The 19,343-nt window shown below is 45.7% G+C and overlaps 4 protein-coding genes across 4 annotated transcripts; 2 read left to right on the top strand and 2 right to left on the bottom strand.

Moving 5' to 3' along the window:
- On the top strand, positions 1–3,450 carry LOC123182954 (ATP synthase subunit beta, mitochondrial; the record flags this gene model as incomplete). The annotated part of the gene is given in 9 exon segments (XM_044595656.1): positions 1–451; positions 1,074–1,149; positions 1,257–1,345; positions 1,475–1,592; positions 1,681–1,784; positions 1,867–2,025; positions 2,154–2,378; positions 2,463–2,774; positions 3,067–3,450. Coding segments are annotated over 9 exon segments (1,645 nt in total), but the record flags the coding sequence as incomplete, so codon positions are not given.
- A 4,972-nt stretch (positions 3,451–8,422) lies between these two features.
- Positions 8,423–12,493, top strand: LOC123175690 (65-kDa microtubule-associated protein 3). The gene is made up of 13 exons (XM_044590282.1): positions 8,423–8,635; positions 8,718–8,809; positions 8,920–9,126; positions 9,717–9,956; positions 10,050–10,259; positions 10,336–10,491; positions 10,573–10,732; positions 10,900–11,051; positions 11,127–11,214; positions 11,298–11,371; positions 11,463–11,537; positions 11,619–11,856; positions 11,952–12,493. Exons 2-13 carry the CDS (start codon positions 8,744–8,746, stop codon positions 12,329–12,331), a joined length of 2,046 nt encoding a protein of 681 aa, XP_044446217.1. The 5' UTR covers positions 8,423–8,635; positions 8,718–8,743; the 3' UTR covers positions 12,332–12,493.
- A 911-nt stretch (positions 12,494–13,404) lies between these two features.
- LOC123175679 (BTB/POZ and MATH domain-containing protein 2) lies at positions 13,405–15,065 on the bottom strand. Its single transcript, XM_044590277.1, has 2 exons — positions 14,942–15,065; positions 13,405–14,857 (listed from the first exon to the last, which is right to left on the bottom strand). The coding sequence occupies exon 2, from the start codon at positions 14,848–14,850 to the stop codon at positions 13,636–13,638; it is 1,215 nt and encodes a 404-aa protein (XP_044446212.1). The 5' UTR covers positions 14,851–14,857; positions 14,942–15,065; the 3' UTR covers positions 13,405–13,635.
- A 1,927-nt stretch (positions 15,066–16,992) lies between these two features.
- On the bottom strand, positions 16,993–18,606 carry LOC123175668 (BTB/POZ and MATH domain-containing protein 2-like). The gene is made up of 2 exons (XM_044590265.1): positions 18,493–18,606; positions 16,993–18,419 (listed from the first exon to the last, which is right to left on the bottom strand). Exon 2 carries the CDS (start codon positions 18,409–18,411, stop codon positions 17,227–17,229), a length of 1,185 nt encoding a protein of 394 aa, XP_044446200.1. The 5' UTR covers positions 18,412–18,419; positions 18,493–18,606; the 3' UTR covers positions 16,993–17,226.
- Positions 18,607–19,343: the final 737 nt, after the last annotated feature.

The following is a 19,343-nucleotide window of genomic DNA, read 5'->3' as shown; positions in this document are numbered from 1 at the left end:
CTCCCTCCTCCGGTCGGCCTCCCGCGCGCGCGCGGCCTCCCCGTCGCCGCGCGCCCCGCGCGCCGCGCCCCTCCACCGCCCGTCCCCGGCCGGCTACCTCTTCAACCGCGCCGCCGCCTACGCCACCTCCTCCGCGGCCGCCGCCGAGGCCCCCGCCGAGAAGCTGCCCCCCACCTCCGACAAGTACGTCGGCGCCAAGATCACCGACGAGTTCACCGGCGCCGGCTCCATCGGCCAGGTCTGCCAGGTCATCGGCGCCGTCGTCGACGTGCGCTTCGACGAGGGCCTCCCGCCCATCCTCACCGCGCTCGAGGTGCTCGACAACAGCATCCGCCTCGTCCTCGAGGTGGCGCAGCATCTCGGCGAGAACGTCGTGCGCACCATCGCCATGGACGGGACCGAGGGGCTCGTGCGCGGCCAGAAAGTGCTCAACACCGGATCTCCCATCACTGTAATCACCGCATCTCCCTTCCCGCTCGCCGTTTCCGTATGTGCATTTCCTGTCGTGCCCGATCTGATGAAATGTAGATCTGGCGGGGTTAGATTTGATCTGGATGCACGAATCCGACTGGCACGTGGCGGATATACCTCTCTTTTATCTTCCATCGTTACAGATATGCCGATTGCTTGCTTGCTTGTTTTGTTCCGTTAGGATCTGTATAGATTGTTAAACATTGATATTTGTATACGTATTATTCACAAGTTCTGACTGCTGTGGTTAGGTGTTGGTAGTCTGCTGTTCGATTATCAATCCTTCGAAGTTAATTTTGATCATATATGTGCATCTGTGTGATATATCTAGGTTCAGCTTTGATGCTCCATAGGCCTGTAGCCACCAGCTGTTCAATTAAGTCTGTTTGTTACAGTTATCTATATCAAGTGTTCTTTGTGAATACTAGAAACTTGGTTTTCGTGTCCTTAGTGGGATCAATTTACAGTCTGCTGCAAGAGCCTCTGCTTTTATATGATGTATACATGTACACCGGTGATTTGGTGTTCTTTTTGGAAGTTGAATCATACTTACCTACAGTGTTCTTCATTTGTTTGACTTGGAAGTTGTTTCTCTTTCTCAGGTTCCTGTTGGGAGGGCCACCCTTGGACGTATCATTAACGTTATTGGTGAGCCAATTGACCACAAGGGTGACATAAGTAAGTGACATTCTCTATGCCAGGTTCCTTCATGTACCTATTTATGGAGGAGTTGTGTACTTATGTCTTTTTATCATTGTTATTATTGATACATATCTATCTTGTAGAGACACACGACTTCCTTCCTATTCATCGTGAGGCCCCTGCTTTTGTTGAGCAAGCCACAGAGCAGCAAATTCTTGTTACTGGAATTAAGGTATAGCAATTCACTATCACCTTGACTATCTTAGGATATTTCATGTAACCATTCATTGAATGCAGTGTGAGCATATGTGCCATAATGTGACAAGTGTTAATCGTAGTGTGATGGTTCTGTATCTGACAGGTCGTGGATTTGCTTGCACCTTACCAAAGGGGTGGGAAGATTGGTCTCTTCGGTGGTGCAGGAGTGGGTAAAACTGTTCTTATCATGGAGTTGATCAACAATGTTGCCAAGGCCCACGGTTGGTATTCTACAGAGTTGTATTGTTTATATTGTGTAGCTGCTTCTTATGGTTTACTGATTGTACCCGGCTTATTTGTTTTCCTTAGGTGGTTTCTCTGTTTTTGCTGGTGTCGGAGAACGTACCCGTGAAGGTAATGACTTGTATAGGGAAATGATTGAAAGTGGTGTCATTAAGCTCGATGAGAAGCAGGTAATTGTTATGGAGTTTGAATTTCAGCTCTGAAGCTCATATATGCAAGCTATCTTTCCTTATAAAATGATTTCTGTGGCAGGCTGAAAGCAAGTGTGCTCTTGTCTACGGGCAAATGAACGAGCCCCCGGGTGCCCGTGCTCGTGTTGGTCTTACTGGTTTGACTGTTGCTGAACATTTCCGTGACGCCGAAGGACAAGATGTGCTCCTGTTTATTGACAACATTTTCCGTTTCACCCAGGTAAATTCTGACTTGACACCTCTGTTTCTGTGCTCCATATTGTGTTGAACAATATTTCTCTTTCTAACCTGCTGTTACCATTGCTATCAAGTCTTAATAGTTCTATTTTTTATTACTCTTAATGGCAGGCAAACTCTGAGGTGTCTGCTCTCCTTGGACGTATTCCATCTGCTGTGGGATACCAACCAACTCTTGCTACCGATCTTGGAGGACTGCAAGAGCGGATTACGACGACAAAGAAGGGTTCTATTACATCCGTCCAGGCTATTTATGTGCCTGCTGATGATTTGACGGATCCTGCTCCTGCTACCACCTTTGCCCATCTTGACGCTACTACTGTGTTGTCACGACAGGTTTGTCCGTCGTCCTTTGTACATGATCATTATTCAACGCACACACAATATGCTCATTATGACTGTAATGAGCTACCTGTGCAGATTTCTGAGCTGGGCATTTACCCTGCTGTTGATCCCTTGGACTCGACATCAAGAATGCTTTCTCCCCACGTTCTGGGTGTGGATCACTACAACACTGCCCGTGGTGTCCAGAAGGTTCTTCAGAACTACAAGAATCTTCAGGATATCATTGCCATTTTGGGTATGGATGAGCTCAGTGAAGATGATAAGATGACGGTTGCTCGTGCAAGGAAGATCCAGAAGTTCCTGAGCCAGCCTTTCCATGTTGCCGAAGTTTTCACTGGTGCTCCAGGGAAGTATGTGGACCTAAAGGAGGGTGTCCAAAGTTTCCAGGTGAGAATTGAACCACGGTAGTTCTTTTTAGAACAGTAAGTAATGCCATTGTTTTGGAAGTGCTTGCTCTTGAAAATTAGTCGGTATTTGCACATGCTTGCAAACCTGTGGACAGCCCATGCAGCATGAACATTGCACGAAACTTCTTGCGTCTCTGCTGCTTATGATCATCTTACTCAGCAACTTGAGACACTCTTTTGTGTGCAGTTGCTTGTTTAAGAGTAACTGTTTCTCATATGACTGCTCGTTTATACTGTGTGCGCTTTGCTAACGTGCCTGGTGAATCGTGCAGGGTGTTTTGGACGGCAAGTACGACGACATCTCGGAGCACGCGTTCTACATGGTTGGAGGCATCGACGAAGTCATCGCCAAGGCAGAGAAGATCGCCAGCGAGAATGCCTGATGACGAGGTGTTACCACCGCTCTGTACAAGTTAAATTTTTTGGGTTTCAGCTGTTCGCCCGAGACTTGCTCACGAGCAGGAGTGTGCCAGCTCCTGCTGAGGGATCCTTGTTTTTGTTCGTTTTTACTCCAATTTACCCGTAATAAGCAACTGCAGTGACATTGGTTTAGTCTGCACAACAGCAACACTACTCTTGGCTTGGAAAACACTTGTGCCCTTTGTAATGCAGATCCGACAGATCATGAATTGGTTTAGTTTATTGTTGTTGGCGAAGCTGTTTCTTGTTCAGGTTTAAAAAATGGCCTCGTTTTCTATGTCGTGTCTTGTTTGGTTTCTCTGAGAAACATAGAAAAATAAATTCAAGTCAACGCAAGCAATGTCAAACATCGCATCGTGTGTGCCACTATGGGGTGTCCTGTGTTTTTTCTTCTGGTGAAAAGGATGGGTTTCTTGTTATGATAACATAGAAATATCATTGCAAGCAAAGTCAAACATCGCATCTGTTTTCGACCCTTGTTTAAGTACTGTGGCTTCTTTGTATGTTTTAGTTATGTAGAGTCTTGGGAATGTTGATCTTGAATGAATGCTTTGCTGAACGGAAGTGCTCTGCATATGCATGCTTTACTTTGCTTTGTAGTCTATGGGCGTGCTTAGAGCATCTTCAATAGACGGTTCAAATGTAAAAATACCTAACTTTTGAACCGTCTGGGGCAAAAAACGCTGCTACAATAGACGGTCTATATGTAAAAAAAATTGGACGGCGGCCTCATGATGTAAAATACAACACCTCGCGGTGCAAATTTACATCACGAGGTGCATCTAGTCCAAAACCAGCCGCCGCTCGCGAACGCCCAACCGCCACTTCATTTCCTTTCCCGCCCGCCCGCGAGCCTCCCGGCCATTGCCGCCCCCGCCGTCCGGCGCCGCCATGGCCGATGGCGACAACCCCGCCGCCGCCGCAGCCGCTGCCGCCGCTGCCATCTCGCCCGCAACCGCTGCCATGCCGCCGCCCCCCGCCTGCCGGCCCGGATTGGCGCCGCCCCAGCCGGTGGCGAAGCCGGCGAAGGGACGAGGAGGCAGCGTAAAACGGCCGGCCAACCGCAACCGCAACCCGACCGACAGTTCTACGCTACAGACGAAGGTCTCTAAGGCGGTCGCGGCGGCTCGGGGTGACGACTCGCAGACGGTGCGGCCGGCGGCCTCCTCCAGCAGCCACACATCCATTCCTCAACCTCCCCCGCCGCCACCGCCGGCTGTGGAGGAAGATGTGGCCACGCCGATGGCCACCGCCTCCAACATGTTCGACGAAATGTCGCAAAGGTATAAAAATTTTCGGTTGTGCTTTCGTTTGTTGTTTCAAATTGTATGTGTTCTTGATTGTTTGTGCGTCCAATTGTAGTGTTGATGATGAAGCTTTCATGCACGCAACAAATGTGGCAAATGATGATTACATGTATGCGTCACAAGAATATGAAACCCAATATGACGATGACAATCTTGATGTGGACGATGAGGGCTTTGTTGTCAAGGGAAGAAGTGGAAATTATACCACCGCGAAGGATGTGTTGATATGCACCGCTTGGAAGAAAATCTCTCAAGATGCAAGCGTTGGAAGCGACCAAACGGTGAACACCTATTGGCAACGCATCAAGGAGTATTTCGATGAGCGCAACACAAGTGGTCACTTCCGTTCGAGCGACTCTCTACGCCAACGTTGGTCCACCATCAACGCCGAATGCCAAAAGTGGGCCGGTTGCTTGTCAAACGTTGCTCGCATGAACCCAAGTGGTTGCGGTGATAGTGATCTGGTAAATATTTCCTCTTCGTCCGTGCTTTGTCAAATATTTCCTCTTTGTTCCACATGTTGATGATGATGTGTTGCTTGTTTCATTGTAGAAAATGATTGCACAAGGATTGTTTTGAGAGAGGAACATGAAAGGCGAGAAGAAGAAAAGGAAAGGAAAAGCTTTCACTTTTCATCATTGCTACAAAGAACTCAAGGATGTGGAGAAGTGAAAAACTAAAGAGACTTTTGAATCATCGAAGAAGAAGAAGAATGCGTTGCTTGAGGATGAAGAAGATGTCTCCATTGAGGAGATGAGCCCCACTCCTCACTCCGCGACAAAATCTTATAGGCCCAATGGAAACAAGAAAGCGAACGGAACCAAGGCCGGAGACAATGATCTCAAGGAAGGATTTGATGCCATTGTCATGGCGAGGAAAGAGTATGCCGAAGAGAAAAGAATCTTGAAGCTCAAGGAAATAGAGGAGAGGAGTGAGGCCGTGCGGCGAAGGGCGGCGACCGAGGAGAAGAGGGCGGCAGCCGAGGAGAGGTTGGCCGCGGCCGAGGAGAGGAAGGTAGACCTAGAGGAGAAGAAGGCCGCGGCCGACGAGAGGAAGATGGTTGAGGAGAGGACACTCAAGTTTATGTTTATGGACACATCAACTCTTGATGTCAAGGCAAAGGCATATGTTGAACTTTGTCGCGATGAAATGCTCATGAAGGAGCAAATGCTCATGAGGCAAATGATGATGGGAGGAGGCATGGGAGGTGCCATGGGTGGTTACATGAACATGATTGGAGGTTCCATGAATGGTGCATTTGGCGGAAACATGGGAGGTGGCTTCGGTGGCAACATGGAAGGTGGCTTTGGCGGCATGGGAGGTGCTTTTGGTGGCAACATGATGGGTGGCTTGGGAGGTGGCTATGGCGGCAACATGAGTGGCGCTGGAGGTGGCTATGGCGGCAACATGGGACGCAATGAAGATGCTTCCGGTGGTGCTCACGGCAACGAGAGTTCACCGCTTGTTGAGAACGTCGACAAAGACGGTGGTGAAGATGATGATCGTACCACGGTTCACAACGCCGGTGGTGTTGGTGACCCGCATGAGTAATATTCATGTGCATTTCAATTTCTAGGGCGAAAAACTTTGATTGAGACGATGCTCTTTTGGTAGAGGGAGTTGATACTATGATGGTGATGCACTTTTGATTGAAACTATGATGATGATGCACTTTATTTTCAAATTTTTGTTGCTATTTCAATGCAATCGCGGCTGAACAGTGGCTGGCAGCAGCCGCACGACCACTATCAGATTTTTACATCTTTGGTTTGGACCATCTATTGGAGTTGCTCTTTTGGACCATCTGTTGGAGTTGAGCGTTTTTCGGAGCTCCGAAACGCACTTTTTGGCGGTCCAAATTTTACATCTCCGATTTTGGACCGTCAAATTTTGGACCATCTATTGGAGATGCTCTTAGGAGAATGGCGTTTTGGCTCTTGGCCTCCATGGGGCTGATTTTTAGAAAAAACCGCAATTCGAAATTTTTGGTTTCAAAAATATCTGAAAAAATTGGACCATCTATTGGAGATGCTCTTAGGAGAATGGCGTTTTGGCTCTTGGCCTCCATGGGGCTGATTTTTAGAAAAAACCGCAATTCGAATTTTTGGTTTCAAAAATATCTGAAAAAATTGTACAAATAAATAAAGATGTGAGGTGTATGTGTGTAAAGTTTCAGGATGAAATACGTTGAAATGCGACTTGTTAAAAAGCCTCAGATGTCCTTTTTTGCACAACCCTCATTTCAACGTATTTCGTCTTGAAAATTTACACATGCACTATGCCTTTATCTATCTCTATTTCTTTCAGTTTTTTGAAATGTAAAAATATGGATTTTCACAAATTTTTAATTTTATATTTGAAGGTCTCCGTGGAGCTCAACTTCCACTAGCAATTTCCGCGTGCTTAGCATGTTTTCTGTAGAGAAACATGACTACTTTACCAAAAACTAAAAAAAATGGACATGTTGCTTTCTACGGAAAGGCCTTTACAGCTACTCCCTCCGTTCCTAAATATAAGTCTTTGACGAGATTCCACTATAGACCACATACGGAACAAAATGGGTGAATCTACACTTAAAATGCATCTATATACATCCGTATGTAGTCCATGGTGGAATCTCTACAAAGACTTATATTTAGGAACGGAGGGAATAGTTTTATTACATTCAAATAATGCTTACATCATCTGCTACTTTTTTAGGAATAGAAACCGGAGGTGCATCCACCCATACAGAAGGGGTGTTTGTATGCCCCTACTCAACTAGCTCATGAGCAACTACATTTGATTTTTCTATTACAATGCTCAATAATAACCTTCCTGAACTCTCATAAAAATTCTCTATAGTCGTTAAGAACAGGAGCCGCCACCATAAAATGTCCCTCATTTAAGCGTATAGCATCAACCACCCTAGAGTTATCCATCCTTACCAAGACATTGTTACAAAGAAATTAAAATAAAATGGACGTGCTTAACGAATCTGACTCTTGCAAAAAAAAACACAACAAGTTACAAGCTTTATTGGGCCTTTGGTCTGCCCATTAACTTGTACCATGGGCCTGAGTGAGCAGGCAGCAACTCCTTTTAATCTTTTAGTAGCTTTTCTATGGGATGAAACAATGTTGTGGTGGCATGCAAAAAGTTGCTAGGGATGAAACAATATTTAAAGAGTTGTGGCATGCGAGGTGGTAGATTATGAGCAGTTTAGACTATTCTGGAAAATAGAGTTAAATCCCTATTTCTAATTATCTGGAAGGCCTTATTAACTGGCTGCCTAGTAATTAAATAATTGTATTAATGACTCGATAATTGATTCCACACGGAAAATCTCTATTTAATTGGACTAATTAATTGCACATGTAATTAATTGTCTTGCTAATTAATTCATTAATGGCTTGATTTCCAAACTAATCCGACGCTTGATTTTTAAAATGTTTTCGCATTGATAGTTGCGTACGAACGACGACGACATACACATTCCCCTTTAATAATAGAGATGCCATGTGGTTGATGCGAGGTGTATATAAGAGTGTGCTTCGGCATGTGAATATTGGACAATGCAAGCTCGACAAGCTCATGCAATCGACTGCTTTGTATGGTGTTCTCTCAAGAAATATAAATACTTCGGTTAATTCAATTCATCTTCTGGTTTTTTGGTATATATAAGAAACCGAAATTCAAAACGATGTCGTATACCATGAAGACCATATAAAAAAACCGGTTCGATTTGTTTTTGGCATGGTTTTTGAGTTCAGTTTTAAAATGCACATTTCCTTTTTTTCTTTTGAGAAAGAATGAGAATGCACAGAATGAGGAGGCGAGCCCAACCCAGACGTTGCCTTCCCAACGAAAGAAAAACGGAAGGCCCAGGACGGATCCTGACGCGAATTCGAAACGAGTGGGGACCAGCGCAGTTCCTTCTTCCTCCCCGGAAATCCCGAAAACACAAACGCCAACCCCGTGTGCCCCGCAATCGCCTCCCTCCCCATTCCAACCCATTTCAAATCAAACCTCTCCTCCGCCGTACCCCAATCGCGCCGCCCTCTCCGGCGACACCTCCGCCCGCCCCCGTCGACCGCTCCTCCGCCCCGCCCGCACGCCGAGACGCCGCACACTGGTGAGTGAGCTCGTAATCACGGGGGCGGAAATTAAGCCGCGCCAGGCCCTAACTGATCCCCCTCGATTCGCTCCCCTCGCAGGCCGCGGCGCCGTCGCCGGGACCGGGATGAGCGGCGGCGACCAGCTCCTCCAGATGGAGACGGCGTGCGGCGCCCTCATGCGCGAGCTCCAGGTGCGCGCGCCCGCTGCCCCTTCGATTACGTGCGGCGACGGTGTGATTCGCGGCGGGTCTGATGATCGCTCGTGGTTGTGTTGGCTGGTTGCGTGTGTGTGTGCGCGCAGGTCATCTGGGACGAGATCGGGGAGCAGGGCGCCGCGAGGGACACGATGCTGCTCCAGCTCCAGCAGGAGTGCCTCGACGCCTACCGGAGGAAGGTGGACCAGGCCAGCCGCTGCCGGGCCCAGCTGCGCCAGGCCATCGCCGACGCCCAGGCCGAGCTCGCCGCCGTCTGCTCCGCCATGGCCGAGCCGCCCGTCCTCGTCAGGCAGGTTGGTACAAAACTACTATGCTAATTGTGTGCAGTGTACACTGTGTAAATGAATTTCGGGTCCCTACAATTCTGTTATCCAGTCGATCCTAATTGTGTTAGGAACTTAACTCTGTGCCACGGCAGGTCAGCTACGTTAGAAATTCCTGCGAGGACAGGACAGCCATCTGTTTTTGTTACTTCTGTCACTTCATTCATCTGATGAGAAAGCAGGATATTAAAATATGAACCCCCTATCAAATAAATAAATGCACCAGTTCTCCCATAGGTGTTTGCAAGTATGCCTAATTGTCAACAATCAGTTGGCTGAAGTGTTCAGAATGGTAGTGATTCCAACCAATCCAGGCAGAGGAAAACTAAGGCTCGTGTAAATTTGGTTGCAGTCATACCATTTTGATTCCATCCTAACGAGGCAGCTGTGTTTATTAACCGACCAATTTAACTGTAAAACACAGCTTCAGAATAATGATGTTGCGCGTTCGCTCCACACATATATTGTTAATGGAACTAATTTTAAAGGCTTGGCGCTTCCTATTGGGACTCCACCAATAATGAGTATTTTCCATCATATCTTTTCTTCATTCTTAACAGAAAGGATGCGGCTTACGGGAGGAACTAAGTGCAATCGTCCCATATTTGGAAGAGATGAAGAAGAGAAAGGCCGAAAGATGGAATCAGATTCTTGATGTTATAGGCAAGATAAAGAAGATATCATCTGAGATCAGACCTGCAGATTTTGTCCCTTTTAAAGCACCTGTGGATCAATCTGATCTATCCTGCAGAAGGCTAGAAGAGTTAAGAATGGAGCTGCAGTCCCTAGAGAAAGAGAAGGTTCATATTCATGCCTTTTCCCCTTTGTACCCACTGATTACATTTTCTGTTTCTCACATATGCTAGCTCTGTCATTTTCTGAATATCTTGCAGAGTGAGCGGCTAAAGCAAGTAATGGATTACCTGAATACTTTGCATTCCTTATGTAAAGTACTTGCCGTTGACTTCAAACAAACAATATCTGATGTACACCCCAGTCTCGATGAGGATGGCGTACCAATGAACATAAGCAACACCACAATTGAGAGGTTGGCGTTGGCAATACAGAGACTACGGGAAACAAAAATTGAAAGGATGCAGAAGGTTAGCATCTTACGGTTCTAATCTAGAAAATCATCATATGACTGCTTTTGGCCCTTAACTCTGTTAGCTCTGACAGCTTCAAGATCTCTCGTCTACAATGCTCGAACTATGGAATCTTATGGATACGCCGATAGAAGAGCAACAGTCATTCCAGAATATAACATGCAATATTGCTGCATCAGAACCTGAAATAACAGAGGCCAATGCCCTTTCCATTGATGTCATGAACTTTGTGAGTCAATGTGTTGTTTGCAGAACTTGCTTTAATTGTTTTTCTTGGTTAACTTAGTGGAGATGATATTCGTTGATGCAGGTAGAAGCTGAGGTATTGAGGCTTGAGCAACTGAAAGTCAGTAAAATGAAGGACTTAGTTCTTAAGAAGCAAACAGAACTAGAAGAGCATCGTCGACGGGCGCATTTGGTTGGAGATGAACATTATGCAACTCAGTTCAATATCGAGGCCATTGAAGCAGGTACGTTTCTAGTTTTCTAACATGCTTTGGCGCATCGGGCGGAATAAGGATATTTTTCCTGTAAATTTCTTTGCTGCAGCATTCAGATACAAACAGATGTGTTTGTTGATATAATTTATTAATGTTGTAACAACCAACGTAATTTGCTTTTTTTTATTTCATTGCAGGTGCTATTGATCCCTCACTTCTTCTAGAACAAATCGAGGCATACATCGCAACAGTTAAAGAAGATGCTTTTAGCAGGAAGGATATACTTGAGCGAGTTGAAAGGTGGCTAAATGCATGTGAGGAGGAAGCTTGGTTAGAGGATTACAGCAAAGTATGGTTGTGTTTGATTACTTGATCCAGGTCTATATCAACTACTACTAATTTCACTATCTACATGTTATGTTAGGATGATAACCGATATAATGCTGGGAGGGGTGCACATATTATGCTCAAGAGAGCTGAAAAAGCCCGTGTTTTGGTTAACAAGATACCAGGTGAAACACCTCTACTACGTACGATTTTCTGCTTGTTATTTTTAAAATACTGCTGCTGATCTGTTTATTGTTGCATGAAGCAGGAATTGTGGACGTTCTTACAAACAAAGTTCTAGCTTGGGAGAAAGAAAGGGGCACTGAGTTTACTTACGATGGTGTATGTATCCATAATTTCACTGCTGTTCTTGTGTGTAAACACAATTTCTGTTTCTATACTGTCAAAAGTTCATGCCATTCAACCTTTTCAGGTTAGTCTTTTGTCGATGCTTGATGATTATAGGATAGTTCGTGAAGAAAAGGAGCAGGAAAAGAAGAGACAAAGGGTATTCATATTTTGCTTAACTTTTTCTGCACTTGTATCTGTCTTCATCTGCGGATGGTATCTGATGGGTGAGCGATTGCAGGATCAGAAGAAGCTTGAGGATCAATTCAAAGCTGAGCAGGAGATGCTGTACGGATCAAAGCCGAGCCCTTCATCAAGGTCGAACAGCGGGAAGAAGCTTACCAGAAACCCCTTGGCTGGTACAAACCGGAGGCTGTCTGTCGGCGGAGGACCAGTGCGAACTCCAAAATCATTGACACCTCAGTCAAGATCCGTCCGTTCAGCCAAGAAGACAGAAGATAGTGGCACTCTGTCCCCTGGCAAGTTCACTTAACCATAGCTGATGCAGTTGTTCAGTTTCTTTACTTTCAAATTAACAGACTATCTCTGATGAAAACAAAAAAAACGCTTTCAGGTAGTAGAGGCAAAGGCACTGCCAGTCCTCCGATCAAGAAGTTATCATTCAAGGCAAGTACTCTTGGTGAGACTGAAACCCCTCGTAAACCCTTCACGCAGATCACACCCGGAAATAGCATCCAATCGACGCCCGTGCGGTCTGCCTCCAATGGTACCGAAGGCGAGAACCGAACTCCCAAGATACTCGCAGCACCAAGTCCTAGGACGCCGATGACGGTGACCTCTCCTATGCAAATGACCACAACGCCTGCTCTGACTGCCGCAAGAGCTGCACCTGTCTGCGTCTCCAATGACAAGCCGGAGCTGTGTTTGCTAGAGAGCACCGAGTACTCCTTTGAAGAGAGGCGCCTTGCCTATCTCGCTGCGCATGCCGCTTGAATCTCGGGGAATGCAGTGTAGGTAGCTGAAAGTATGTCATCTGGCATGGCAGGGCGTGTCCTGTGATGGACGCTTGACTAAGTTGATACGGGCACATATTTTTCTGATCGAAGTCACAGCCATATGTCATGTTTTTGTTAGTTGTGGTTGGTAACCGAATTATATCGACGGAGTTGCGGAACTCTATATATCCGTGTTGCTTGTGATATTAAACCTACACAACTGAACATAACATTGCTGGCAGCACTACATTTTTCATGTAACCGTGGCTGTGCGATAAACAGGTAACATGTTGCCTGATTGGGAGGTGAATGCAGAAACCAGTATGTACTAAAGGTTGACCTATCCTGCACACTAATTTGCAAAATGAATCATAGGCCAACAATTCAACCCCACATGCACATCTGCTCAAAGCCATTGTGCCAATCACGCCAAGTTACAAGCGTCGAAAAGCACCTAAGTTTCCTCAAGTTAGAGCATACGGTTTACGCCACACGTGTTCATATTTACTTTGATGATGAAAATTTACCAACAGGCAGACTGATGATTCATATCCTCTGCTTTCATGCAAACTGACATGAACATATAGACAATAACGTGTTCACCGCCAAATGTTTCGATTCTAATACCCAGCAAGGAATTGTAACAGGATCGAAGCAGCTAAGATATCAATTGATTGCACACCTATCTAGGTTAACACGAGCATAGCTCCCAAGTAGGGCCCCTGTCTGCATTGCATTCAACGGCGCTTCAAAACAGGGGCACACCTACAGCATTGGACTTCTGGAGCTCCGACCTTCCTCTCCCATGGGCGGCACCAGCCAAGGAGAACAGCAGAGCACCCAGGATAAGGTGCGTACTGGATCAAGATTTACATGTTTTTGATAACCACTGGAAAAATGATTTTTAACATGACAGGGAAGGTAGACAGCAAACAATATAAGACACAACTAATGCACAGAGAAATATACGAGGATACAACGACTAGCTGGCGAACTCGCACGTTGCTGCAACACAGATAAACATCGACGCTTCTGATAAGAGAGTCGCCACAGGCCTAAGGAACTTGCACATTGCTGCAATGCAGATGAACATTGCTTCATTGCTCCTGAATTTACAGACCACCATTCCATGAGGAGACAGTATGCCCATATGCCAGGTTTGTCTGATTCAGCATATAGGCAGATTACACGACGAGACAAAAGCAAGACATACAGACTACAATATCTCTAGAGAATTCCATATATGCATAAGACTGACAAGAGTCACTACAGGTCCAAGGAACATGCGTACAGCACAGAGTGTTACTTCTGGTTTGAAGCAAGTTTGGCAATGAGCTCGTTCAAAACAGAGGGATAGGTCGTAATTAACGGCTCCCAGCCATCAGTCGCCATTACTTTTTGCAAACACAAGGGCGATTGGACTTGGATAAACTTCAAGCACGCCTCCTTCAATCCGCGGCAGTGGCGCTGCTCAGCTAGAGCAAGAGTGGAGGCCACCGAGGTCACACCTATGCGCTCAGACAATCGCTTTTCACAGATAAACTTGAGGCGCTGGAGATCATATCTGTCTGCTGCTACAAGCAAGTCTTGTAGCCATTGCAGCTCCGTTGCATCCTCTGCTGCATCCTCTCCTTGTCCTTGTTCCGCAACTTCTGCCATTTCATCCTCTGCTGCTTCCTCTTCTTGTCCTTCTTCCATGGCCTCTCCTTCGTCCTCCTCCATGTCGTCCTCCTCCAATAGAGGGAGTGAGTCCGTGTAGATGAAGCTAAGCAAAGCCCTGAACACTTTTGCTTCCATGTCTTTGATCTGGATGGCACCTGATGCAGCAGTGCCCTCCTTCATGGGGCCAAAGAATTGTGCCATGAAGACTTTTGATCGGGCTGCAAGCACAAATCGGTGTGCAGCGAACATCTCGCCGCTGACCTCGAATGTCACATCAGCACCCACCTTAGTCTGAAGGAGATTGTTTAAATGTTGGTCTATTTCAGTCAGGAGCACCTTGCTGCTACCGGCATCCTCGGTGTCGCAGACCATGATGTCACACCGGACGGTGAAACAATCATCCATCAGATTCGCCGATTGTTCAAGGACATCTTTTCTCATGAACTTGCCGTAGCCCCGCAGACACTCGCCGCGGAAGCTGAGTGTCTCGGTTCCAGAAATGTACATCGGCTTGTGCTTCTCCGCCTCGTCGATGAAACTGAACTCGAACTTCGCTTTCACACGCTCTTTGGCATCGTCGTCGTCGTTGAGAAGGTTAACATATAGAGAAATGAAGTCGGCACAGCTCTTCTTCTGACCGTTAGGATAGTACTCGATGCACCACTCATGGCGTCCCACCATGAAAGGGCGAGAGCAGATGCTCGTGCCGGTGGGTGTCGCTCGCTTGGTCCGCGAGTAGTCCTGGACCACAAGCAGGTGGTACCCGCAGTTCGTGCTGGTGACGACGGGCGACTCGGTGGAAGGGCACAGCTCGCCGCCGGCCAGGATGGATACACCGGCGAACGTCGACGACATGGAGAATCTGCGAGTGGATGGATCCAAATGTTGATGTCCCAAAGTTCAGAGTTGACATTGGCGAATCTGCGAGTGGATTGACATGGCAAACCTGCTCACGGAGTCGCCGTCGCTCAGCTCGTTGCGCCGCCCGCGCCGACGCCGTCGCTTCAACCTGGAAACAGAGTATGCGCCGCCGGCTCGTCTGTGCGTGCGGCCTGAGCCTGCCTTTTTCTTTTTCTTTTTTTGAGGCAAGGAGTTAGGGTTTTCTATAACTTACCACGTTGATTGGGCTTCTGTTTGAAGTCCCTCACAGCCCACGAGCTGCAAGCCCATACATCATTCGTTACACTGATTTGGGCAAACCAAGAATCTAATTTTTTTTGGGCAAACCAAAGCCTGAAATGAATCGGGCAGAAATCTGCAGATGCAAAAATATAATCCAGTTCATTTCAGAAAAATAATACAATCCGGTTTTCATTTATAGAATGCTATATAGCATTTCACTTCAAAAATGCAGATGCAGCTCTTTTTTTTTTCTTTTCAAAATTCACATTTTGAAGTTTCAATAAGTTTTGCAGAAAATCACACATGTTCACATGGATGTATACTACATATGTGTAAAGTTTGACGATGATATACATTAACGTAAGAGCTACACAAAAGGGACAAATTCGTGATTTTTTACTTTTTAATAATGAACACAAATATAAACTTGTGATTTGAAAAGGTGAACGTGCACACATTGTTCAATATTAAGAACCCACGAATTTGTCTCTTTTGTGTAGCTCACATGTCAATGAATCTCATCGTGAAAAATTTATACACTTATAAACACATCCATATGAATATGATGATATTTCCATTTTTTTAGGACCAGAAATACACTTTTTGAATTTCCCAAAAAAGGAGATCCATGGAGCCTGTGCTCCAAAATGCCTCGCTCGTTTGACTTGCCCCAAAGAAACAAAAAAATTGACTGGCCTTTGTTTTATCTTTGTAAATCAATTAAAAAGTATCCACGTTGTATTTATTGAGATCGACAAATGATCTCTGCCTTCCGTTTTCCAAAGAGATCTAGATACCTTCATTTCTCGGGAACACATATCAAATCAATTAATGGCTAAATTTAGTCTCACTATAATGAAATTGCGATCGTCACATTTATGGGGCCTTGATGAATGAATTTGATTTCATTTTAAAACCACTGATAATTATATCAGAGTTAGATTCAAAATCCCGACGGGAAAAACCGTGACGTAATTTTCTTTCTACTCCCTTCGTCCTTTTTGTAAGGTATATTTTCTCGGCAACACACGCAATCGAGCAGAACTTGAGACAAAAATACCCTTGACTAATCCCTTAGAAGTATATGTACAAACAGAAATGCATGTTGCATGCCCTTCCGTCGGGAAACAAATGATTTTGTGGCCTGCATCCAGCTAATAGCACGCAGTACAGTTAGGCTACTCGTAGTGTATGATACCACCTTCGTAGTGCATAGTATAAGATGTTAACATTTTAGATAATCTTATTCGAGGCCTGTGTGGTCCTGCCTCCAACGGCACTGAAGACGAGAACCGAACTCCCAAGATACTATGGCATGGCAGGCTGTCTCTTAATTTTTTACTTTTTATTTTTGCGTAAAATGGCAGGTTGTCTCTTGTGAGAGACACATGGCTAAGTCGATACAAGAAGTAATTTTCTGATTGCCATATATTTTGTTTCTGATGGTTGAAAACAGAGTTATATTGGTGCCTTCTGCTGTAGATGTCTAGCAAGTCAGGGTATGCCATACCTGCATATAAGATTTCTTTCTACTGTTCTACAGGTCGACCGATGCGCTAAACTATATATCTTTGTTGCGTGAATTTTCATGTAGTAGTAGCTCTGATAAACAAAAGATAAGCAGGCAACATGTTGCCTGATTGCCAGGTGCATGCAGAAACCAATATGCACTAATGGTTGGCCTACCTTGCACACCAATTTGTAACATGAATTCCAACCCCACATACATTTCTGCTGAAACCCGCCGCGCCAATAGCAACAAGTTACGAGCGGTCAAAAAGCACATAGTTTCCTCAAGTTAAAATAGGCCACAGACACTTTCACATATTTTCTTTGCTGATAATTTACAAATAGGTAGAGTGATGATTCATATCTCTGCTTTCTTGCAAACTGACATCAATATATAGACAACGATCTGCACTGGGAGTTCTCCCCATTTTACAGACCATGAGGAGACAATTTGCCCATATGTTGGATTTGTCCGATTCAGCAGATAGGCAAATTAAATGACGAGGCAAAAGCAAGACAGACATACTACGATCTCTAGAGAATCCCATATATGCACAAGTGTCATTACCGATCCAAGGAACATGCATACCATATGAAGTGTTACTTCTGGTTCAAAGCAACCATGGCAAAGAGCTCGTTCAAAACAAAGGGATAGGTCGTAATTAAGTGCTCCCAGCCATCGGTCGCCATTACTATCTGCAAACACGACGGAGATTGGGCTTGGATAAACTTCAAGCATGCCGCCTTCAATGGGCGGCAGTGGTGCTGCTCAGCTAGAGCAAGAGTAGACGCCACCGAGCTCACACCTATGCGCAAGGACAACTGCCTTTCGCAGATAAACCTGAGCCGTTGGAGATCATATCTGTCTGCGGCTACAAGCAAGCCTTGCAGCCATTGCACAGTCTCTGGTGGTTTCGCTCTTTGTCCTTGTTCCGCAACTTCTGACATTTCATCCTCTGTTCCTTCCTCTTCTTCTCCTTCTTCCACAGCATCTGTTTCGTCCTCCTCCATCTTAGGGAGTGAGTCTGTGTAGATGAAGCTAAGCAGAGCCCTGAACACTTTTGCTTCCATGTCTTTGATCTGTATGACACAGGATGTAGTAGTGCCCTCCTTCATGGGGCCAAAGAGCTGTGCCATGAAGACTTTAGACCGGGCTGCAAGCACACATCGGTGCGCAGCGAACATCTCGCCGCTGACCTCGAATGTCACATCAGCACCCACCTTAGTTTGAAGGAGATTGTTTAAATGTTGGTCTATTTCAGGCAGGGGCACCTTATCGCCACCGGCATCCTTGGAGCTGAATACCATGATGTCACACCGGATGGTAAAACAATCATTCATTAGATGCGATGATTGTTCAAGGACATCTTTTTCCATGAACATGTTGTAGCCCAGCATGGACTCAGAGCGGAAGTCGAATGTTTCAGTTTCCGAAATGTACATTGGCTTGTGCTTCTCCGCCTCGTCGATGAAACTGACATTGAACTTCGCCTTCACAGGCTCTTCGGCATCCTCGTCGAGAAGGTTAACAAATAGAGAAATGAAGTCGGCACAACTCTTCGTGTAGCCGTTAGGATAGTAGTCGATGCTCCATTCATGGCCTCCTACCATGAAAGGACGAGAGCTGATCCACTCGCCGGTGGGAGTGGCTTGCTTGGTACGCGAGTAGTCTTGGACCACAAGCAGGTGGTACCCCCAGTCCGTGCTGGTGACGACGGACGACTCTGTGGAAGGGCACAGCTCGCCGCCGGCCAGGACGGATACACCGGCGAACGTGGACGACATGGCCTAATCTGCGGATGGATCGATCGAAAATGTTGGCATCCCAAAGTTTCAGAGTTGAGATGGACGAGCTGAGGGGCAAACCTGGCCACGGAGTCGCCGTCGCTCCGCTCGCTGCGTCGCCGGCGCCGACGACGTCGCCGCTATTCCCCGGAAACAGAGTATGTGCCTCCGCCGGCTCGTCTGCGCGTGCGGCCTGAACCTGAGTTAGGGTTTTCTTCAACTTACCACGTTTGTTTGGGCTTTTGTTTTAAGGCCCTCATACCTCACGAGCTGCAAGCCCATACATCATCGTTCGCAAAGCAAAGCTGAAATTTGCAGGATGCAAAAATTACAATCCAGTTTGCATTTATGAAATGCTAAATAGCATCTGACTTCGAAAATGGAGACGGATCTTAAAAAGAACAATAATCAAAATTCACATTTTGAAGTTTCAAAAGAAATAACCACACATGTTCATGTGGATGTGCACTACATATGTGTAAAGTTGGACGATGATAGTTACACAAAAAAGTACTCCCTCCGTTCCAAAATACTTGACTTTCATTTGTCCAAAAATGGATGTACCTATATACTAAGACATGTCTAGATACATCTATATTTTGACAAATGAAAGGCATGTATCGTGGAACGGAGGGAGTAGTGAACAAAAAGATAAATTCGTGATTTGAAAAAGGTGAGTGTGCATGCATTGTTCATTATTTAAAAACACACGAAATTATCTCTTTATGTAGCTCACATGATATTGTACATAGTGAAACTTTATATAGTTCTAGAGATAAAATAGTTAATGAGTAGTAGGGAGTTTTATTCTCAGAAAATTCATCGTAGTCATAATAGAGTTGCAGATTGGTTGGCCAATTATGGCCGCTTCGAGAGAACTAATGCCGTGTGGTTAAACTCGGTTCCATCTTGTATTGAGAATTTGTGGCCTC

The sequence above is a fragment of the Triticum aestivum genome, chromosome 1D (genome assembly GCF_018294505.1).
Source record: "Triticum aestivum cultivar Chinese Spring chromosome 1D, IWGSC CS RefSeq v2.1, whole genome shotgun sequence".
Classification (NCBI taxonomy): domain Eukaryota; kingdom Viridiplantae; phylum Streptophyta; class Magnoliopsida; order Poales; family Poaceae; genus Triticum; species Triticum aestivum.
Note: the sequence above shows the minus strand (reverse complement) of the source record. Positions and strands in the feature narration are given on the sequence as shown.